Raw genomic sequence first — 18,500 nt, forward strand, 5'->3', positions numbered from 1 at the left:
AATCCGTTTATCAACCGAGGGAGTCATTAAAGTTATGAGCATTGACTAATGCATTGAGAGCAGGCACCTGCTATTGACAGCGGCTTGAGGCTGCAGAACTGTGCTTTTGACACACGCCCCACCCATACAGAAGCGCAATTTTACACTTTAGTGTTACAGGTTTGTGTAATGTGTGTAATTGTTATGCAGTCTTATTTCGGTTATGATGTTTAAACAGGCTGTTCCGAGCCCACATTTGTTTCACAAAGCAACACTTCCACGCGGCTCTGAATTTGACGGTTTCTTCCGTGTGTTTGTCATTTCACCAGTATTCAAGACTAGACAACTCGGCAGCTCGTTCTTCTCAGACTTCAAAGACATGAATTACAGCCCTACAACATTCTAAAGGTCATGGAGGATTTCCCTTTTCTCAACCAAGCTCAAGTTCTATACCCAGACATGTGCACAGAGAAGAATCCTTTAAAAAAAACCCTGAAAACCTGGCTATTCAACTGAAGGCAACCAGACACCAGCAAAATCTGTACCAACCAACATCAAACAAGCAGATACTCAGTCTTAGTAACAGACTAGTCACACAAACCTGCTACAAGTTATGCAGCCGCAAAGGATTACTGGACAAACTCCATTGGTTCAGTCTCCTGGTGCCCTTAAACAAGTAATAGAGCAGGAACCCACATGACAACTAGGTCAGGAAGGTTTTCTTGCTAACCAATTCCTTCTATTCCTCACTAACAGATCTCATGGTCTTCAACTCTATTCACTTTATCACTCACACACACACACACACACACACACACCAAAATGCTAGGCAAATCTCCTCTGAACAACGTGCTTCTGCCTTGCATGGCCTCCTCAGTGAGTTGCAACGCAGCTGATGTAGGGTACAGTGAGCAAGGGGTCCACGTCTGGATTACCCTTGGTTACTTTAGGGTGACAGCCCAAGTTTAACTAAATTAAAAAGTGTAGGTGCTGCTCTGCTGAGAACAAACATGGTTCAAAAAAAACAGTTCCATGGAATTTCTCTCAGGAGGTTCTCAAGATCCATCTTTGGCTCTTCCTTCTGCATGAAACTCACATCCAAGCGTCTCCCCCACTTGCCACCAGGGTTCAGCATAGGTTTATAATTGTGATTACATATAAGTTGAGATGGTACTCATTTGCCCCTAGATTTATCTGGGCCTACTTGTATTTAAATCAATCATTAATGTTGACATACATAGTGTTTCAGTGTTTCTTTGGACCATTTGTACTACAATTTAATTTGCACTGATTTTAAGCCCTTGCTCCCTCCTAAAACGAGCCTGGCATTTCTGTCTACACTACCATGAACTCGGGTGGTACAGCCTTATACTAAGAGTGGAGTCTTGTACTGCCTCTTTACTAAGCCCTTAGTTGGACTTCAGAAAAACGATTCCAACAACCCTGTTTGCTGCCGTGGTGGGTGTGGGCCTATGTTTAACGCTTACATTGGCTGTCACATCTGTAAACTGCATGTGCACCTGGAGGTTTCTTAACATTATTAGACAAAATCTCAGAGTTTGAAGCTGCATGGGTTTCACAAGGCAAAGTTATAAAGGGGGCCAGAATAATTTAGATGGCCTATTACAAAATAAAAATCAGAGATTCGGGGGGGGGGAGGGTTGGTGTGTGTGTGTAAGTGTGTGTGTGTGTAAGTGTGTGTGTAAGTGTGTAAACCATTAAGAAGTTGCAGGGACAAACAGCCCCATCCTGGAAGGAATCGGTGGTAATTCTGATATTTGAGAAGGGGGACAGAAGAGAGCCTATGAATTACAGACCAATATTGACCTTTAAAGATATGCTAGAATGGCGTACGGCCACTTTATATTGTTTATTACAAATAACGCTCCTGGTTTAATTGGAATTGAGGTTTAATTGTATGTGTATGTAGTTATCCATACAATTTATTTTTTCTGTATTTTTCCACATTTGGTCATTTAAATTCAACACGATTATTTTTACATGTATTCCAATGGATAAAATGCATGTAGTGAAAACATGCACACCCACAGACCTGGGTATCCAAAAGGAGCGGGTTCTTGAATATCAAATGGATTACTTTGAAGAAAATAGCCACTCCTGCGACTGCTGCATACCTGGGATGCTCCTCAGCAGGCATGTTATGTTAACCATCTTTTAATCATTTACCCGTTTCACACTCACAGAGCTGCTTGTTTGCAAAGTTGCTGGCCTTCAAGGCATGACTGACAGCATGGTGAATCAAGCAGCAAGAACGGTCTCTTTTATAAATCTATGCATTTACAAAACAAAATCATTTGTCTGTATTTGTGTGTACATATCAGTACAAACAGAGAGCCTTACTTACAAAAGTAAGTACACCTTTCAAATAACAGTAGAATAAACACACAAGCTGGATTACAACAAACAGGCTTCTTAAAAAATGTTCTACGATTTTGATGCTGGGGATCCTTCTGTGTGAATTGCATCAGAGGAGGTGAGGTTTATTTTATTGTTGTATTGTTATTGGGGTATTTGAGCGCTTTACAATCATAAGAGGAACACGGTGAGGGGAGAATAGGGGCAAAAAAGAAAAAAGGTCGTGGTTAACTACCAGGGGAGAGTGAAGGTGGGAAATTTGTCAGCAAGGGACCTACAAGCAACCAGGGGAGGAAACCGTGTGGATCGGATCACCCAGTTTCATGTAGAGTGGAGGATATATGTGGATCTACGTGTTGGGGAGGAGCCATCGCGTACAACACAGGTTCCCAAGGTCCACTCTATACAAAAAACCATGGATGTTTATGGGCCAGCTAGCCATGGAGACAGAGGAATTTTGACACTGCACTCTGGGCAGAAATGGTAGGGATGCACGTCCAGCAATGGAGGAGTGAATACTAACATTAAAATTACTTCTTGTGGGAACCGAAATCCAAGATTGAGCACAAAGTGCAGTGCGCGAAAAGTAAAATTACTTGCGTCAGTACCATCCTACACTGTAGAGTGCAAGTATATCAGCACAGGTTTTCATTTTTTTAAAATCAATGTATGTACCTGGTTTATTACAAACCTTACACTACACAGTTTAAGTAAAATCAATTTAAAAAACAGGATATATCCATATCAATCAATATTCACAATGAATGAAACCATAGACAATTTCATCCCTCTAGAATAATCTTTCTTAAATCTCACAAGCGCATATATCATCTTCATGTTTGAGTTTATATAGTGCTTTACACCAAAGTGATTTACAGAACAGGTGCAGTGATGAAGCATAATTTACAAACATGAAACAAACCAGTGGTACAGTATTTAGAAAAATGTACTCAGGAGGGAGGGGAGAGGGGGGGCCCGGGTGACCTACGGACTATGGTGGTTACAGTATTCATTCGAGGTCATCGGGAGGAAGGGGGGAGAGAAGGAGGGTATGAGGGGGGAGAGAGGTAGGGAAGGAGAGTCAGGGTGGGAGTGGAGAAGGGCTCTCAGGGAGGAGCAGAAAGATGGGTAGGTAGGGGTGCAGCAGATAGAGAGGTAGGGAGTTCCAGTGGAGGGGGGCTAAGAGTTGGAAGGAGTGGAAGCGTGAGGAGGCACAAGGGGCTGGGGGGTACAGTGAGAAGGTGGAGATCAGCTGAGCGGAGAGAGCAGGCGGGAGAGTAAAATGAGAAGAGGGAGGCAAGATGGGGGGGCAGGTCGTGGAGAGATTTTTAGACAAGGCAGAGGAATTGAAATTTCAAATTGTGAGAGGAAGGGGAGCCAGCCGAGTAAAAAAAAAAAACAAAGTGCCCTGGATAAAATGTGTGCCCAGTATGCATCAATAAAACTCCCAGAAGGGTTGTGAGCCAAGTGGCTAAAACGCATTAAGCGTACAATACTCACAATCTATAACGTGCAGCATTGTTTGTTTCTTGCCTACAGAATCTAAATACGGCATTCTCAAATGGTAATTTAGCTCGAATGCATCGCAAAAGTTTTGTACTAAGCAAATTAATACAAAATGCCATCATTATTCTTCTGGAATAAGTTTGAGAGAGATTGGATTAGATAAATGTTCCTTTCACCTACTCTCTTGATTTCATTATGTATTTGTAATGTGCGTAGCTTAGAACCACAGTACAGGTTTCGCACCAATCATGTTGTGTGAGGTCATGTCCTGTAACAAATATTCCAAATTAACCAATGATGTTTCCAATTTTCTGATAAAAACCGGGCTCATTCCCTGAGAATTACTACTTAAACAAGTCAAAGACGTATTTTCTGGTGGAACAATTTGTCAAAGAGTTGGCTTCCACCACAGCTGATAATGCAATGATTTTAACCCCGACTCAAACCCAAGAATAACGGCGTGGGAGAAAAACAAGGGGTGAGTGCTAACGTTTTTCTCCATAATAATCCCTCACATTTCGAATAGGTCTTGCTCGACTTAAAGATGGTAATTTTCAGCCCGGTACAATATTGCCAGGATAGCCGCCCCTCGTAAAATGTCACCAATGGAATAGAAGTGGTCTATAGCGATGTGTTAAAAATTGCATTTGGGCTAGAAAATAAATCATGTTATCCTTTAAAATAATTAGTGTTTACATGACAGAGCGCCTGTGAACAATAGACGCAAATACTTCAGCTCATCCTTTAATTCCAACTTTGTGTCATTCAATCCCGTTAAGAAACCTTTTACACCACATCTTAAAAGTCTGCTATAATAAATACAACTTTAATGTAGGGATGCCTACATTGGAGGCAGACTATGCAGGTTGGGCAGGAATCAATAGCACAGGCGTTGCTTAATCTAGTTACAACACTGCCATTCAAGCAAAGAGGTAAATCACCGAAATAGGTCATTCCAGTTTTACATTTTTTTTGGTTCTGTAATAAAAGTATTTACATAGCCTTTTACCAGATGTTCTGTTCCAATAGTGGATTGCTGTCACTCACCCGAAAAGCACCTGGTCATTTATTACCCAGTTGTCTGGACTCCACCTCTACGGTGTTAAATTAAACACTTATAAGAATGCTATGGCATTCGTGAAGCAGTACAAATACATGACCTACCAACACAACCGTCAGAAAAATCAGCCCAATTGTAAGACAAATGGGGAGCAATTTAAACCAGTCCGTCATACAATATATAACAAACACTAGATATTCTGTTAGTGACATGCTCATGTATATCTGGTCCAAAAACTGCAGCCCCCACATGTTTTGGACTAGGATTACCATGATCTCCACCTTTGGACTATGCCGTTTGGGGCCAATAGCGGGTTGTAGTCCAAAATACACCATGGATATCTTGTATGGAACTCCATCATCCAAGATTAGGCCTTCTCTATAAGGGTATCTGCAGCACCTCCCTTTACCCACCCCCCAAAAACAAAAAGTGAGAAATTGCAGAATCCGGCAATGACAAAATACTGAATCCCATACAGTCGAATAAGGCAAAAAGGGGAATGGGGAAATGGGGGTGCGTTGGTGTCCCCCACTCCCTTTGAGTGACATTATGAGAATTCAAGGGTTGTGGGGGTGTCCATGCTTCCACAAAAAGAAAAGCGAGGGGACGAAGACAAATAGCACAAACAAAGGGACCCGGTGGCAGAAGGGCCGCCCCGCAATAGGGAGGGGGAAGAGCTACGCAGACGGAGCTCATGCAAGTGCCCCGCTGGAGGTAAGTTGTGGGAGTTTCGGGCAGGGGTGCTGCTGGAGATCATTTCATGTCGGCATTTAGAATTTGTTCTTCACGACTTTGAAATGATAACATCCGTCTATAAGAGCTTCAGGCTATTCATACCATCTTTGACTTGCAGATATTTAGGATAGCAACTCATCAGTAGCAAACCGAGTCTATGGCAAAAGATTGGTGGAGCGATAGTAAAAACTAAATCTGGTGAGCCACAGATCACAAATCCCTTCTCTAGACCAAAGTACTCACTTAAAATCTTTTCACAAACCATTTGTCATGGTGGACAGTTCACCAGGCAAGTCAGCAGCACGCAATTTATGCAGACAAAGGAAATTCACTAACTGGCCGACTGGCAGCCTATTTCCAAAAAAGGACGATCTGATGTTTTGGGTTGTTATGCACTATGCTACCTATTGCAGAGATGTGAATACGTGAAATAACCAAAGTCTCACAACTGAAAACCAGAATATCCTCCTGACCCCCCACCCCTAAATACATACTCCTTCACCAACCCAAAGGAAATCTGGAGGCCATCACTGCTGCTAGCTTCCTATGTGATAGACATAACCCTGTGCAAACTCACTGATCACCTGCATAAAGGGGGATGCATACAAACATCCCACACCAGAGGGAGTAAAAATTGGAGGGTATTCGAGAATTGATTACAAAACAAAAGGTGGCAAATATAAGCTCAAAAACATTTAACACATCGTCCAATCTCTCAGCAGGCAGTGGGGCTGTTCAACTTACCCCTTCACAAGACAAAAAGTTAACTTGCAATAATTCCCAAGCATGGCGCACAAGGAACCCTGAACACCATTCAATGTTCGACATATCGAAAGAGACGATCTGGATTCAAAGGCGTCTAAACTGCAATTCCGCAAGTGCATATAGTAAAGCGACCGCCATCACACCATAATAAAAACCGAGGACTGGCCACAACAAGCGTGTTCATTCTAGCACATGCCCTTTCGAGGAGGCCTTTGCAAGCATGCTTTGTGAAGGCTCTGTAAGGGGAGCACCGAGCACAACCCTTCCCTGAATAGCCCCAATGAGTGAAACACCCAGCAGTGAAGCATGGCCATAAAGCTTCCTTTTTAAGTCAAAAGGTATGTGCCGCCCTGCTCTTGCATCATAACAGTGTAGGACTTTCGTGTGGAAACGGCCAATTGCACCAACAACATATCAGTCAATATCACCTTTTTACGCCCAGTGCACTCGCTCCTTTAAAATCAGTTTAACATTCAGCAATTCTCACTTGAGTGATGCATGAGGTTAAAGGGGGACTGCAATGAATTACCAGAGCTAGCATCAAAAGGGCACTCTAAAGAGAGGTAGTTGACTGCAGTCGTAGTGGTTCAGAGCAAGACAGTGAAAACTCGCACACAATCGAGCCCTCTATTGCACCCTTTACAACATAGGTAGATGAGCCAGATATTTGGAAAAAGCCGAAAAACGTGTGTAAACAATTTACTATGCAAAGCCATCCAATTAATGTTAGTCTGGGCCTCTGATTGGAGCGATATCCGACATTTGCCTAAAATGGTGTGCTCTCATTTTCGCCAATTTCTTTCTTCGTGTAAACATTGCACTTTGTTAAGTCAAATACAACCTTTGCAAATGGAGAATCCAATGTATACATGCCTTCTGTGGGAACAACTAGGTTCTAACACTACAACTTTTTAGTAATCTTAAAGAGTCGTGTAGCATGAGCTGTGCCTTGTTTTTAAGATTCGCTTCATGAATACATGTTCTGTGGGGTTACGTAACATGGTGGTGTAACCCAAGGGCAATGATACAATGATGGGCATGATTCTCTGTGGTGACCAAGGAAAGATTATTGGGGTCCCCATTTACCTTTAACCCCTCCTTCCGATTTTTGTATCGGAAATTTCTACACCATCATTTACTTTTTTTGCAAGGTTGCTTGGGACGAGATGAGCCAGGTACCATCAAGTAGATTTCAGGAAGATACATTCAATTTAATAATTTCTCACAGGTTCAAGGGTAGGCCAGATTTCCAATTAAAGGGTTTGCGGTGGAAGAGATTTGAAGGAAGATGTGTGTTACAATATACAAAGATGTAATGGCAGATCATGAAAAAGGCAGTTGCTTGAACTGAAAAAGGAGGATGGGGAAATTTGACTTACACACACGATGCTGATCCATTGGAATACATGGTACACTTGCCGCCATTCTCGCAGGGCCGGTAACTGTCCAGGCATTGAAGACCTGAGTAAGAGACAAAGGAATCGTATGAGTGGAACAATAAACAATTACACACCTCTTAAGGCAATGTCACAAGACTTCATGGTGTGACGCTTTCGCACATCATAATTTGTGTAGCTCTGGCACAAATAAGGTCTAGTTAGATCAGAGAAACTAAAATGCCCACCTACCAACCTATAAATCAGTCACTTACATTTCTGCACTAAAATGCAAGGTTGAAGTATTAACATTATTCAGCACCATGCTGATCGAGAAGTGCAAAGCATTGTACAGTAAAATATAACCTAGCAGAAAAAAAAGAAAAAACCTATCGTAAATACAAATTTAATAAATAATTTAAAAAAGATAGGATCAATTGACCATGCACATTTTGCTTAAGTATTTATCATCCTCTTAAGATTGATGAATACGGATTATTACGATGTGTAGCTCGAGTAGCCCTAGCTCTCGAAGGAGGAAGGGTGTGCTGTGTGATAGTGTACTGCATGATGTTGTGCATACCTAATGTAGAAATATTCAGGTTAGCTTCTCAGCAGTGGATTGTCATGGTTAATTGAAGAGATGCATACTGGGTTTAGTAGTAAATTAGAGCAGATTGTTGGGAAGGAACTAGTGTCTTCCCGCAACCCCAAGTGCTTTAGAATTAGGCAAGACTTCTATTGACTTCTTCTAGGCACTACAAGGGACCAGAGGGAGGGGGGCACTGGGAAAGTTCCCTCATGCAAATATAATCATATACACATACATGGGCAGGCACTAAAAGAAGGCAGATAATTAAATATAAGGCGTAAATAACTATTAACTGAATACACTGGTAAATGTTCAATCCTATGCAGTTCTAAAATCTCAAAGCCCGGTAGAGGCAAGCTCTCTGCCGGAAAAAATGCAGCCTGTGCTAAAAAGACTACAGGCTTCCACATGGTGTTCGTGCTAGCACTGCCACCACAAAGGGACCCCCAGCTGTTTGCTGTCTATCAAAAGCAAATGCAGGTTAAGGCTCTATGCACAACATGTAGAATTTGGAAACAAGGTTTAAAGGAAATTACAGGACCAGATAAAAACAGGAGTAGAATGGGTGAAATATGGAGAGAATGACGGGACAATGTTTTTTACATCTAAATGTTCATAGTTAACAAAATGAAGGAAAGCATGAGCTACAGAGTATTCTCGCACCAGCTAGCTAAATGTAAAGTGGCATGTCCTGAGATAAATCGCCGACAATGAAGAAAGGAAGACTTTGGAGAATCCCCTGTATGGAAGCAGGACGGTTTGGGATGAAGCCATAGCCCGTATCCAGTGATGCAACTACAGTGAGACTGGACTATAAAAAGCTCCTGCCTGGCACCAGTTTGGGAGGAGAAAGGAACAGAGGAGGGACAGAAGAGACCGTTCAGGGAGCAGAGTTCTTTGCTACCATCCTCATGTTCCGTAAGATTAAAGATCTGGTGACTTGTAGGGATCGACTCTCGAGAGCTAGCTGGATCACCAAGTACACCTGCCCTCTCCAATTCTCGGACACCCGCATCCAAAAAGATTTGTATCGTCCAACGGCCACAGCAGGATGACAGAAGCAAAAAGCGAACAGAGGTAGGTATGCAGGCCCCCATAATACACATTTGCAGCAAACCCAACTCCTTTCCTATGGTAACATTTAGAAATAACCCACAAAAGAGGCCCAGGATGCAGAGGCCTACCGAGAGAGAGTTCCCTAAAGGCCAGTCCACCCCTGGTAACGGCAAAAGAGAAAGGGGGAAGACAGGGGATGTCCCATGGATGCATTGGCAGCGTAGAAAGAGCCGGAGGATGGAAAAAGATCATGGTAATGAAAAGGGAGGTGAGGGTTAAGGGTTAAGGGTTTTACAAGGATCTGCAGAAAAGTGGCGATCAGGGGAGGGAATTCTTTGCAAGACAGGGAAGGCGAAATGAAGAAGGCAGAGGTGGAAGGGCGGGCGTTAGCCTGTACAGTGCGAGGCGCTGCGGCATAGAAGGGCATGCACTGCTGCAGGGTGAAAAGGGGAAAAGGGCGTAAATTAGTGAATGCCTTTTAACATAACCTGGAAATTAGTGTGGGAATAATACATTAAAGATGATGAAATTGCAAATCAGTAAGAGAGTATATAGTGACAAAGAAATACCTGCGCATTTGGGACGAAAATAATTCCCACTGTAAATATTTGCACAACGAAAATTCGTAGACCCACACTTAGTATGGAACTTGCTGTTGCGTCTGTAGAGAAGGCTAACCAGAGAAAGTTGGGTGTGGGGAGTATCCCGTCTTCCACTGCCAAATATTTCTATACTAAGAACAACAAAGTTACTCACTGTAGTGACAACCTTACTCCTAGTCCATATTCCCCTTTCCTCCATACTTGTGGGACATACCGTCCTTCTGGACGGGACCGGAGCACTTTTGTGTAAAAAGCATCAAACATTTTGAATTTTTGCCTGCGTAAAAATGAAAGGCGTACCGCACGTGGCTGTAACCCCGCCCTCATGAGCTCTGCCCCGCGCATCACCCTTCAGTCCTTTTCTCTGCCCGGTCGGGGGCAGACGCCCTAGCATCACCAGGAATTTTAGTTTTATTCCCCTGTGTCCGTCCTTCCTTCCTGCTCAGGTTCCACAGTCATCTAGTCCTACGTCTATGCCGGAGCGTCTGTGATTCATGTCCTGTCCTTAATGCGAATGTAGTTTTGCGAGTCTCGATCCCCACTCTTTGCTTGGAGTGTCTCGACCCGGAGCATCGCTGGGATTCGTGCTTCTAGTGCGATTCCATCTCCGCCTGGGCAATCCAACGTCGTCTTCGGTGGGAGCAAGTGTTTCAGCGTGTTCCTTCACCTAATTTCCAGCTTTTCATCGTCAAAAAAGAACACACCCGGGAAGTTGTTTACTCTTTAGGGTGCCCCGGCAAGGGGTCTCCTTCCAGGTCAGGGAAGGGCTTGTGTAGCTCTGTCACCAGGGGTTCCCCTGAGGTGCCTCAAGGGCCTAATAGGTGCACCGGAATGGTCTCCGAGGGTGCCCGTATCAGACCTGCCAAAATCGGACACATTTCTGAAGTTCACCGTTTGGGTGCTGAAGTTTAGCCCAGTTCTTCTGTGGCTCTAGATATCGGGGTTTGCCCAGATGTCGCTACTTCTAGAGCCTGCCATGCACACACCGGGGTACGCCACAAGGGCTCAATTTCTGGAGCTTTCCACACCGAGTCACGGCTCGAGGTCCCTCTTGAGGGAGCCATTCGTCCCAGGTTCAAACCCGCGGTTTCTCTTCTTGAGGCTAAAGTCAGCATCGACCGAATCGAGAGATCGTCTTTGAAGGTCTTGTCGGTGAGGTACGTTCCTCAGCTGTCCTACGCTGAAGGTCATGGTGGTACAGGTCTGTCAAGGGGATAAAGAGGGCGGTCACGGACCACAGGCCTTCCAGTACCGGCTCTGCTGAGGTTCCTCCACTGGAGGCTAATTCTGGGGAAGTTTCTAAGATGTCCAGTAAACATTTGAGACCTGCCAGCACCAGCTCGGCCGAGGATCCTTGTGTCAAGGCTAAAGTATTAATTAAGTCCTCTGAGGAGACAATTGCCTCATCTTCGCATGTGACGCAGTTCTCAGGTGTCGACAAAATGGCGGCCCAAACTCCATGGTCCACGGTTGCCATTTTGGCTACATCTTACACCAACGTTCACGACGTCTGGTGCTGGGAACATTTCTTTTGGTGCTGAGCAGCCTTTTCCACGCTTTGTGGAAAACAAAAACCCAGTTCCGCACTTCATTCAACTGGTGTGCTCGGACACTGCTGCCTCATACAGTCTCGCTCCCTCTCCACTGATCCATGTGGATCCGGCTGGTGGTGGGCCAGCCTGGAAATCATGCTTGCGTTCATGCGGGTATGCCCTCCACGAGCGGCATCTGCCTGTTCCAGCGGATCAAGAGGATGAGTTTTTTGGGGGGGGGAATTTTCAGATGCTCATGGATATTCCTATGCAGGGCCTGGTGATACCTCCTCTACTTCGTCTTACTAGGCCTCCTCCACCACTTCCTCCTCTGCCCCCACTGTCTCCTATAGAGAATACACCGGCAGAGCGGGACAACACTTGAAAACCTGAGGCGATAAGCGTGGTGGGCCAGTCTTCTGCTTCATTAGATGAGCTTCAAGCAGATCAAGATAGCGATGAGCAGCCCTGCTCTACTAGAGCATTCCATGCAATTCCATTCCGGAATATCCCACAAGTATGGAGGAAAGGGGACGGGACGTAGGAGTAATAGGTTTACCAATGTGTTCCCATCCCACCAGGGTAGTGAATGGGACAGAACAAGACAGAGCAGTGCTCCAGCAAAGTTGTCTTGCTGGAGCTCTGCCCCTTTGTGAGGCCCTGGGGAGCAAGCCCAGGAATCTCAGAACTGTTCCCAGGCCCAGATCGGGCAAGAGCAGCCAGCGCTTCAGGAAACAATGCACACTGGACTTAATGTACCAACAGCAAAAGCCTCACATCCAGGTTCTGAAGCTGTTCAAATTGATATACACTTCCAAATTAAAGTGCTTTTGTGTTAGGGTGAGCATTGTGACCAATGAAAAGAGCGAGTCCAACTCCCATTCCTTGCACAAAGGGTTTCTTTCTAAATCACTATCACAGACATGTTTCAAATTTTCATTATGGTCCCAAAATGCCCTTTGTTTTTATGCAAATCACCATGCTGGAGTTCCATGAAGAGAAACCGAGTAGAGCGACTTGGTCTGAGGCCACACCCTCAGCTCCCCCTGCTCGCGCTTAAGAGGAGGTTATCCAGAAATTTCCAGCACTTCATTTCACTAAGGTGAGTGGATTACAAAATTCAGAACTAGTCACTAAAACACTGCATTCTGCACCACGACAGTCCTCAGAATCGCTTCATAAAATAAATGTTATTGATTTTCATTGCAAGTAACAAATACATCAACAAGAACCATTTAAAACAAAGATTGACCAGTTCAAAATCAAGGTACGTCTCAATTACCATGCCCATTACCCAACTCCAGCTCATTCCCTCCCCTCCCCCCGAACAGCACTTCTTCCATATGATTGCTGCCTCTTCCCCCTCATTCTCTTTGCTCCTCCTTATAATCATCCCTAATGGGCAACAGTCGAGAGTTGGCTTATCGCATCTCATGCCAATGGGCCCATACTTTTCCTCAGAACTACATTTGAGCCTTTTCCTTTCGAGACTCATTACCTTGCCAATGTTCTAGCAAGGAACAAGTAACTTTTGTGCAAGAGGAGAATGTGGGTGTAGAGGCAGCTGGCACAGCACTGGGAGCTAATCACAAAGAATAATAGAGGCAGGTGGCACAGCACTGGGAGCTAATCACTAAGAATAATAGAGGCAGCTGGCACAGCACTGGGAGCTAATCACAAAGAATAAGAGGCAGCTGGCACAGCACTGGGAGCTAATCACAAAGAATAATAGAGGCAGCTGGCACAGCACTGGGAGCCAATCACAAAGAATAATAGAGGCATCTGGCACAGCACTGGGAGCCATTCACAAAGAATAATAGCGGCTGCTGCCACAGCACTGGGAGCCAATCACAATTAATAATAGAGGCAGCTGGCACAGCACTGGGAGCCAATCACAAAGAATAATAGAGGCAGGTGGCACAGCACTGGGAGCCAATCACAAAGAATAATAGAGGCAGCTGGCACAGCACTGGGAGCTAATCACAAAGAATAATAGAGGCAGCTGGCACAGCACTGGGAGCCAATCACAAAGAATAATAGAGGCAGGTGGCACAGCACTGGGAGCCAATCACAAAGAATAATAGAGGCAGCTGGCACAGCACTGGGAGCTAATCACAAAGAATAATAGAGGCAGCTGGCACAGCACTGGGAGCCAATCACAAAGAATAATAGAGGCAGCTGGCACAGCACTGGGAGCTAATCACAAAGAATAATAGAGGCAGGTGGCACAGCACTGGGAGCTAATCACAAAGAATAATAGAGGCAGGTGGCACAGCACTGGGAGCTAATCACAAAGAATAGAGGCAGGTGGCACAGCACTGGGAGCCAATCACAAAGAATAATAGAGGCAGGTGGCACAGCACTGGGAGCCACAAGCTGGATTCAATTTCTTTGCAGACTTCTGTTTTCGCAATATCTTTGGAACAGGGGCAGAAGAGTGCCCCCAACCTTTTGCCATGATGCACACGCGCACCTTACAAAACTTGAATGTCACTGTAGTCGACCACGGCAAACTTCAGAACACAGACAGGAGCGCACCAGGATTAGCAAAGCTAAGGGTGAACATTGTTCCATATACAAGATATATTTTTGCTATAACTACCGGAGCACAATTCAGAGATCAGACAAAGTAACCTGCAAGCACTGTTTAGAAGGCAGATTTCAAAATAATGGTTTGATGAGCAAACAGCAGCACACGGACATTAGACATTACCCAGTAATGAGGGGCAGGTTACCTCAAATCAAAACATCTGCATTAGATGTAAACTATACTTTGTCATTATTCAAGACAGTTTGGAAACATATGTACATTTCTTATAGTGGTGTCGTAATGCTCCTTTATACACATTTTTAAACACAGATAATGTTACATAAGTAGAGTTGTATGATCCCATTCTCCACGAGGAGACTAAACTAGCTCCAGATAGATGTTATGAAGCTAAGCAGAGCTACTCATAGCAATTTCTAAACCTACAACACAGATGGGTTAAGATTTTCTCACGCCGCTGCAAGGTACAACACGTGACAGAACATTACACAGACAGCAACAGAAGAAGACCAGATACTTCTACATCAAAGGCAGGACATACAGCACAGGCAGCAGCATGTAAACTTCCTCTGGAAGTCAAGTGCAAAACGAATAGTGTAAACATGGTCCAACCAGAGAATCCCTCACAAAGGCAGAGTAGCCCTTCCTCACGACGCCTTCAAGACAAACATGGCTAAGAAAACCCAGACAGCTTGGCATCGGCTCCCCCTCCTGTGGAAAATCAAGCCCTTACACCCTTAGGACAGCTTTAGATCCACCGTTCAAGCACCAATTCTAGTCCACCGGGATGGGGGGGAAATGCCCTCCTCCAAGGCCTCCAGTCGTCCTTGTGTCCCTGAGAAGAGTCCTACATGCAGCTGCACACCTCATCAAGCATCTACTTGATAGTAAACCAATATCACCACTAGCACTCACTGCATGCACGAATCGCATTCAAGTATTGCTGCATCCTCAATAAAGGCAGTCAGCCTCAAGTCAGCCAGCAGCCTCGAGGAGACAGATTCTCTGGTGGACAGCGCACCACCAGAAGCCAGGACTTTTTGATGCTGCAAAAAAGGAAATGACCATAAAACAAGCCTTCTCTTCCTATGGCCAAGACTATGGAACCTCCTCCCAGTCAGCATCAGACTCTCCTCCATACTCCTATAGTTTCAAACCCCATCCTCGTCAAGGAGTCTCTCCTCAACACCTAGGCCATCACATCACCCCTCAGGGCTCAGGGCTCGCTAGCCTGCCTCCGCCCCCCCTCCGCCACCCTGTACAGCTGTATCCCTCCTCTGTATCCTACCCCCGCAGTATACCTCTGAAAAGCGCTCTGGTATGCATCTGTACTGTTGTATATCTCAGCACTCAAATATAGTAATAAAAATAGGCAATGGGGAAGAACGAAAAAGGCCGTCACCCTGAACCACCACCCGCGCATCGCCCTTCAGTCCTTTTCTATCGCTAAAGTTAAAGGACCATTATCAAATAGAGGAAACATTTTTAGAGGGGGAAGTCAGGCGGGCGTATGGAGAAAAGGGGACTATGGACTAGGAGTAAGGTAGTCACTGCAGCGAGCAACTGTTATACTGCTACGACCCGTCCCCTTTCCTCCATACTTTTGGGAGATTCCCCAAGCACTAACCAAAGAAACAGGAGGATGGAAATTCCTCTTCTTACTCGAACAGGTTAAGAACTGCCTGGCCAAACTGGGCATCAACCCAGGAGCTCTGCTCAAGACAATAGAGTCTACAAAAAGCTGACGGAGAAGTTAATGTAGCAGCCTTGGATATGCACTGCTAATGGACATATTGCTGGATGGCAACAACAGCTGGTTTGCCTCAGACCAAATATGCATGAACGCTCTTTGGGGCCTGAAGGGCTTGAACTGTATAAGCCTCAGATACACAGTGATCCATCGTAAAATTGAAGCTTTTGAGTCTGATTTCCCTTTTGGGTCCATGAAAGTAACAAAGCTATGAGGAGCTTCTGAAATAGCTTGTTCTTTGACGATAGAACTTCAGAGCTCTTCGACATCCAGGTTACGGAGCACCCTCTATGCATCCGAGACCTGGTCCGGAAAGAAAACCTGGAGGGAGGTTGACTGGTTTATGTGGAACTCCGAGACAATTTTTTGAAGGAAGGATCAGAGCGAAACACAACCTTATCCTTGTGAAAGGATAAGAACGGGTGATCGACAGAGGTTGAAGCTCACTTATTCATCTAGCTGATGTAACTGCAATTAAGGCGGCCATCTACCAGGAGAGAAACTTGAGCTCCGTAGTGGCCAGTGTTTGGAATAGCTTGTGACAGCATAGTAAGGACCACATTTAGTTCCAATTCTGGGTAAGGAGGCCTGACCAGCGGAAAGAGGTGAAGGAGACGCCAAGAACTTTAGGCACCAGGCCGACAAGTTGAAAGATTGTGGGGTGGTGTGGGATGTATTCATCTGTGGAGGAACACATAGCGGAGATCCGTTATGTTCTGACACAGTTGAGGGCCGCCGGAGCAAAACTTTCCTTTCAGAAAGCACAGTGGTGTAGAACCCGTGTTAACTTCTTGGGGCATGAGATTACTCCTCAGGGTCTTTGTCCCCAGGAAAAGAAAGTGGAAGCACTTCAGAAACTGAAAGACCCCACAACTCTGCGGGAACTAAGGAGCCTCCTTGGACTGACTAATTACAGCAGAAAGTTCATTGAGGGCTACGCAGAGATCACCAGACCCCTGATTCATCTCCTGAAGGGGGGGGTCAAGTGGGAATGGGGTCCAGAACAAGCCGAGGCGGTAAAACAACTCAAAAGAAGCCTCTCACAAGCGCCTTGCCTAGCTTACCCTGTCAGAAACAAGGAGTTCTTCCTGGAGACGGGGTTCTCTGATACATGCTTGACGGCAGTATTATACCAAAAGCATGACAAGGTCAATAAAGTAATCTCCTATGCGAGCAAAACTTTATCCTCTGTGGAGGAAAAATTCAACGATTGTGAGAAGGCACTCCTGGCAACGGTGTGGGCATTGAAGAATTACCGCCCGTTTATCCAGGGGGAACACATCATAGTGGAGACTCCACACCAGCCTCTGCAATATCTCCAAAGTGACAGAATCCGGGCCGGAAATGTGAGTAATTCCCGAATTACTTCCTGGATTCTGTCAATGCAAGGCTTTCCTGTGGAGGTCAGATATGGCCAAAACAAGAAGAGTCCCCTCGCGCAAGGTCTGGCTGACTTGCATGATTGTGCCAGAGAAAACTGCCTCGAGGACGAAAGTCTAAAAATCAAGGACAACACGGAGGCATACCTTAATTCCCCACACAAAGTCTTTGAAGAGGACAAGTGTGAGGGAATGCCCACTGTCTATGTGGATGGATGCTCTTACCATGTTGACAACAACGGGGAGAAAGAACTGGTGGCCGGCGTAGGGAATGCATGGGTGAATGAGTTCCCAGAACCCTCCGCTGGATACAAAATTGGTCCCCGAAGTAGTCAGGTGGCAGAATTGATGGCTGTGCATCAGGCCATCCTCACTGCTGTCCAGCATCAACTCCACGAACTGGTCATAATCACAGATTCGGATTATGTACGGAACGGGTTCGTGGAGCACCTGGTTAATTGGAAAACCAGAGGCATGTTATGTGCTAACAACAAACCCTTGAAACATGGGAAGTTGATCCAAAACATTGATGATTTGGTCACCTCGAATGAGATGACCATCTATTGGAAAAAGATCAAGGGTCATTCCAAAGTAGAGGGACCAGACAAAACTGGAAACGACTTAGCTGATCAGCTGGCCAAAACCGGGGCCATCCAAGGGGATCTAATTGAGATTGAGTCCCTGTTGGGGGAAATCCAGGTCACTGCTATCACTAGGTCCCAGACAAATGCTCACAACGACCTTTCAATTGCACAATGGAGTAAGGAGACCCCTGATGCTGATTTGATTACTTCTCAGAAGGGGGATCCAATAATTGGTAAATTTTACCAGCACCTTGAGGACCCTGAGAAATTTCCCCTGACGGATACCGATTACATTGGGAAAGAGGACCTAAGAGTGTTGATGAAATGTCCAAAAATGTTCCGGATCCAAGGCGGTTTGTTGGTAAGGAAATCCAAAGCTGGCCACGATCAGTGGGTGGTTCCTACCTCATTCCGAAGCCTGATGTTAAGTCACGCCCATGATGCGGCCACTGCCGGTCACAGGGGGTTTCACACAACATTGGAAATCTTGAGAGGTTGCATACTGGCCACACATGGGCCAGGACCTCAACCAATATTTGAAGGGTTGTCTTGTGTGTGCACAATTTCAGCCATCATCCCTCACGCACCGGGCGCCTTTACAAAAGAGGGGAATGACACTGCCATGGTCAGATTTACAAATCGACTTTGTAGGCCCTGTGA

At 45.3% G+C, this 18,500-nt stretch overlaps 1 protein-coding gene across 1 annotated transcript in view; it reads right to left on the reverse strand.

The window, feature by feature from the left end:
- LOC138447652 (neurogenic locus notch homolog protein 3-like) overlaps positions 1-18,500 on the reverse strand; it is a 536,025-nt gene that overhangs the window by 448,397 nt on the left and 69,128 nt on the right. The window contains exon 2 of the mRNA XM_069603876.1: positions 7,801-7,882. Within this exon, the coding sequence (XP_069459977.1) occupies positions 7,801-7,882 (82 nt within the window). The remainder of the gene's footprint in view (positions 1-7,800; positions 7,883-18,500) is intronic.

Source organism: Ambystoma mexicanum, chromosome 3q (assembly GCF_040938575.1).
Source record: "Ambystoma mexicanum isolate Mex_15411 chromosome 3q, UKY_AmexF1_1, whole genome shotgun sequence".
Classification (NCBI taxonomy): Eukaryota; Metazoa; Chordata; class Amphibia; order Caudata; family Ambystomatidae; genus Ambystoma; species Ambystoma mexicanum.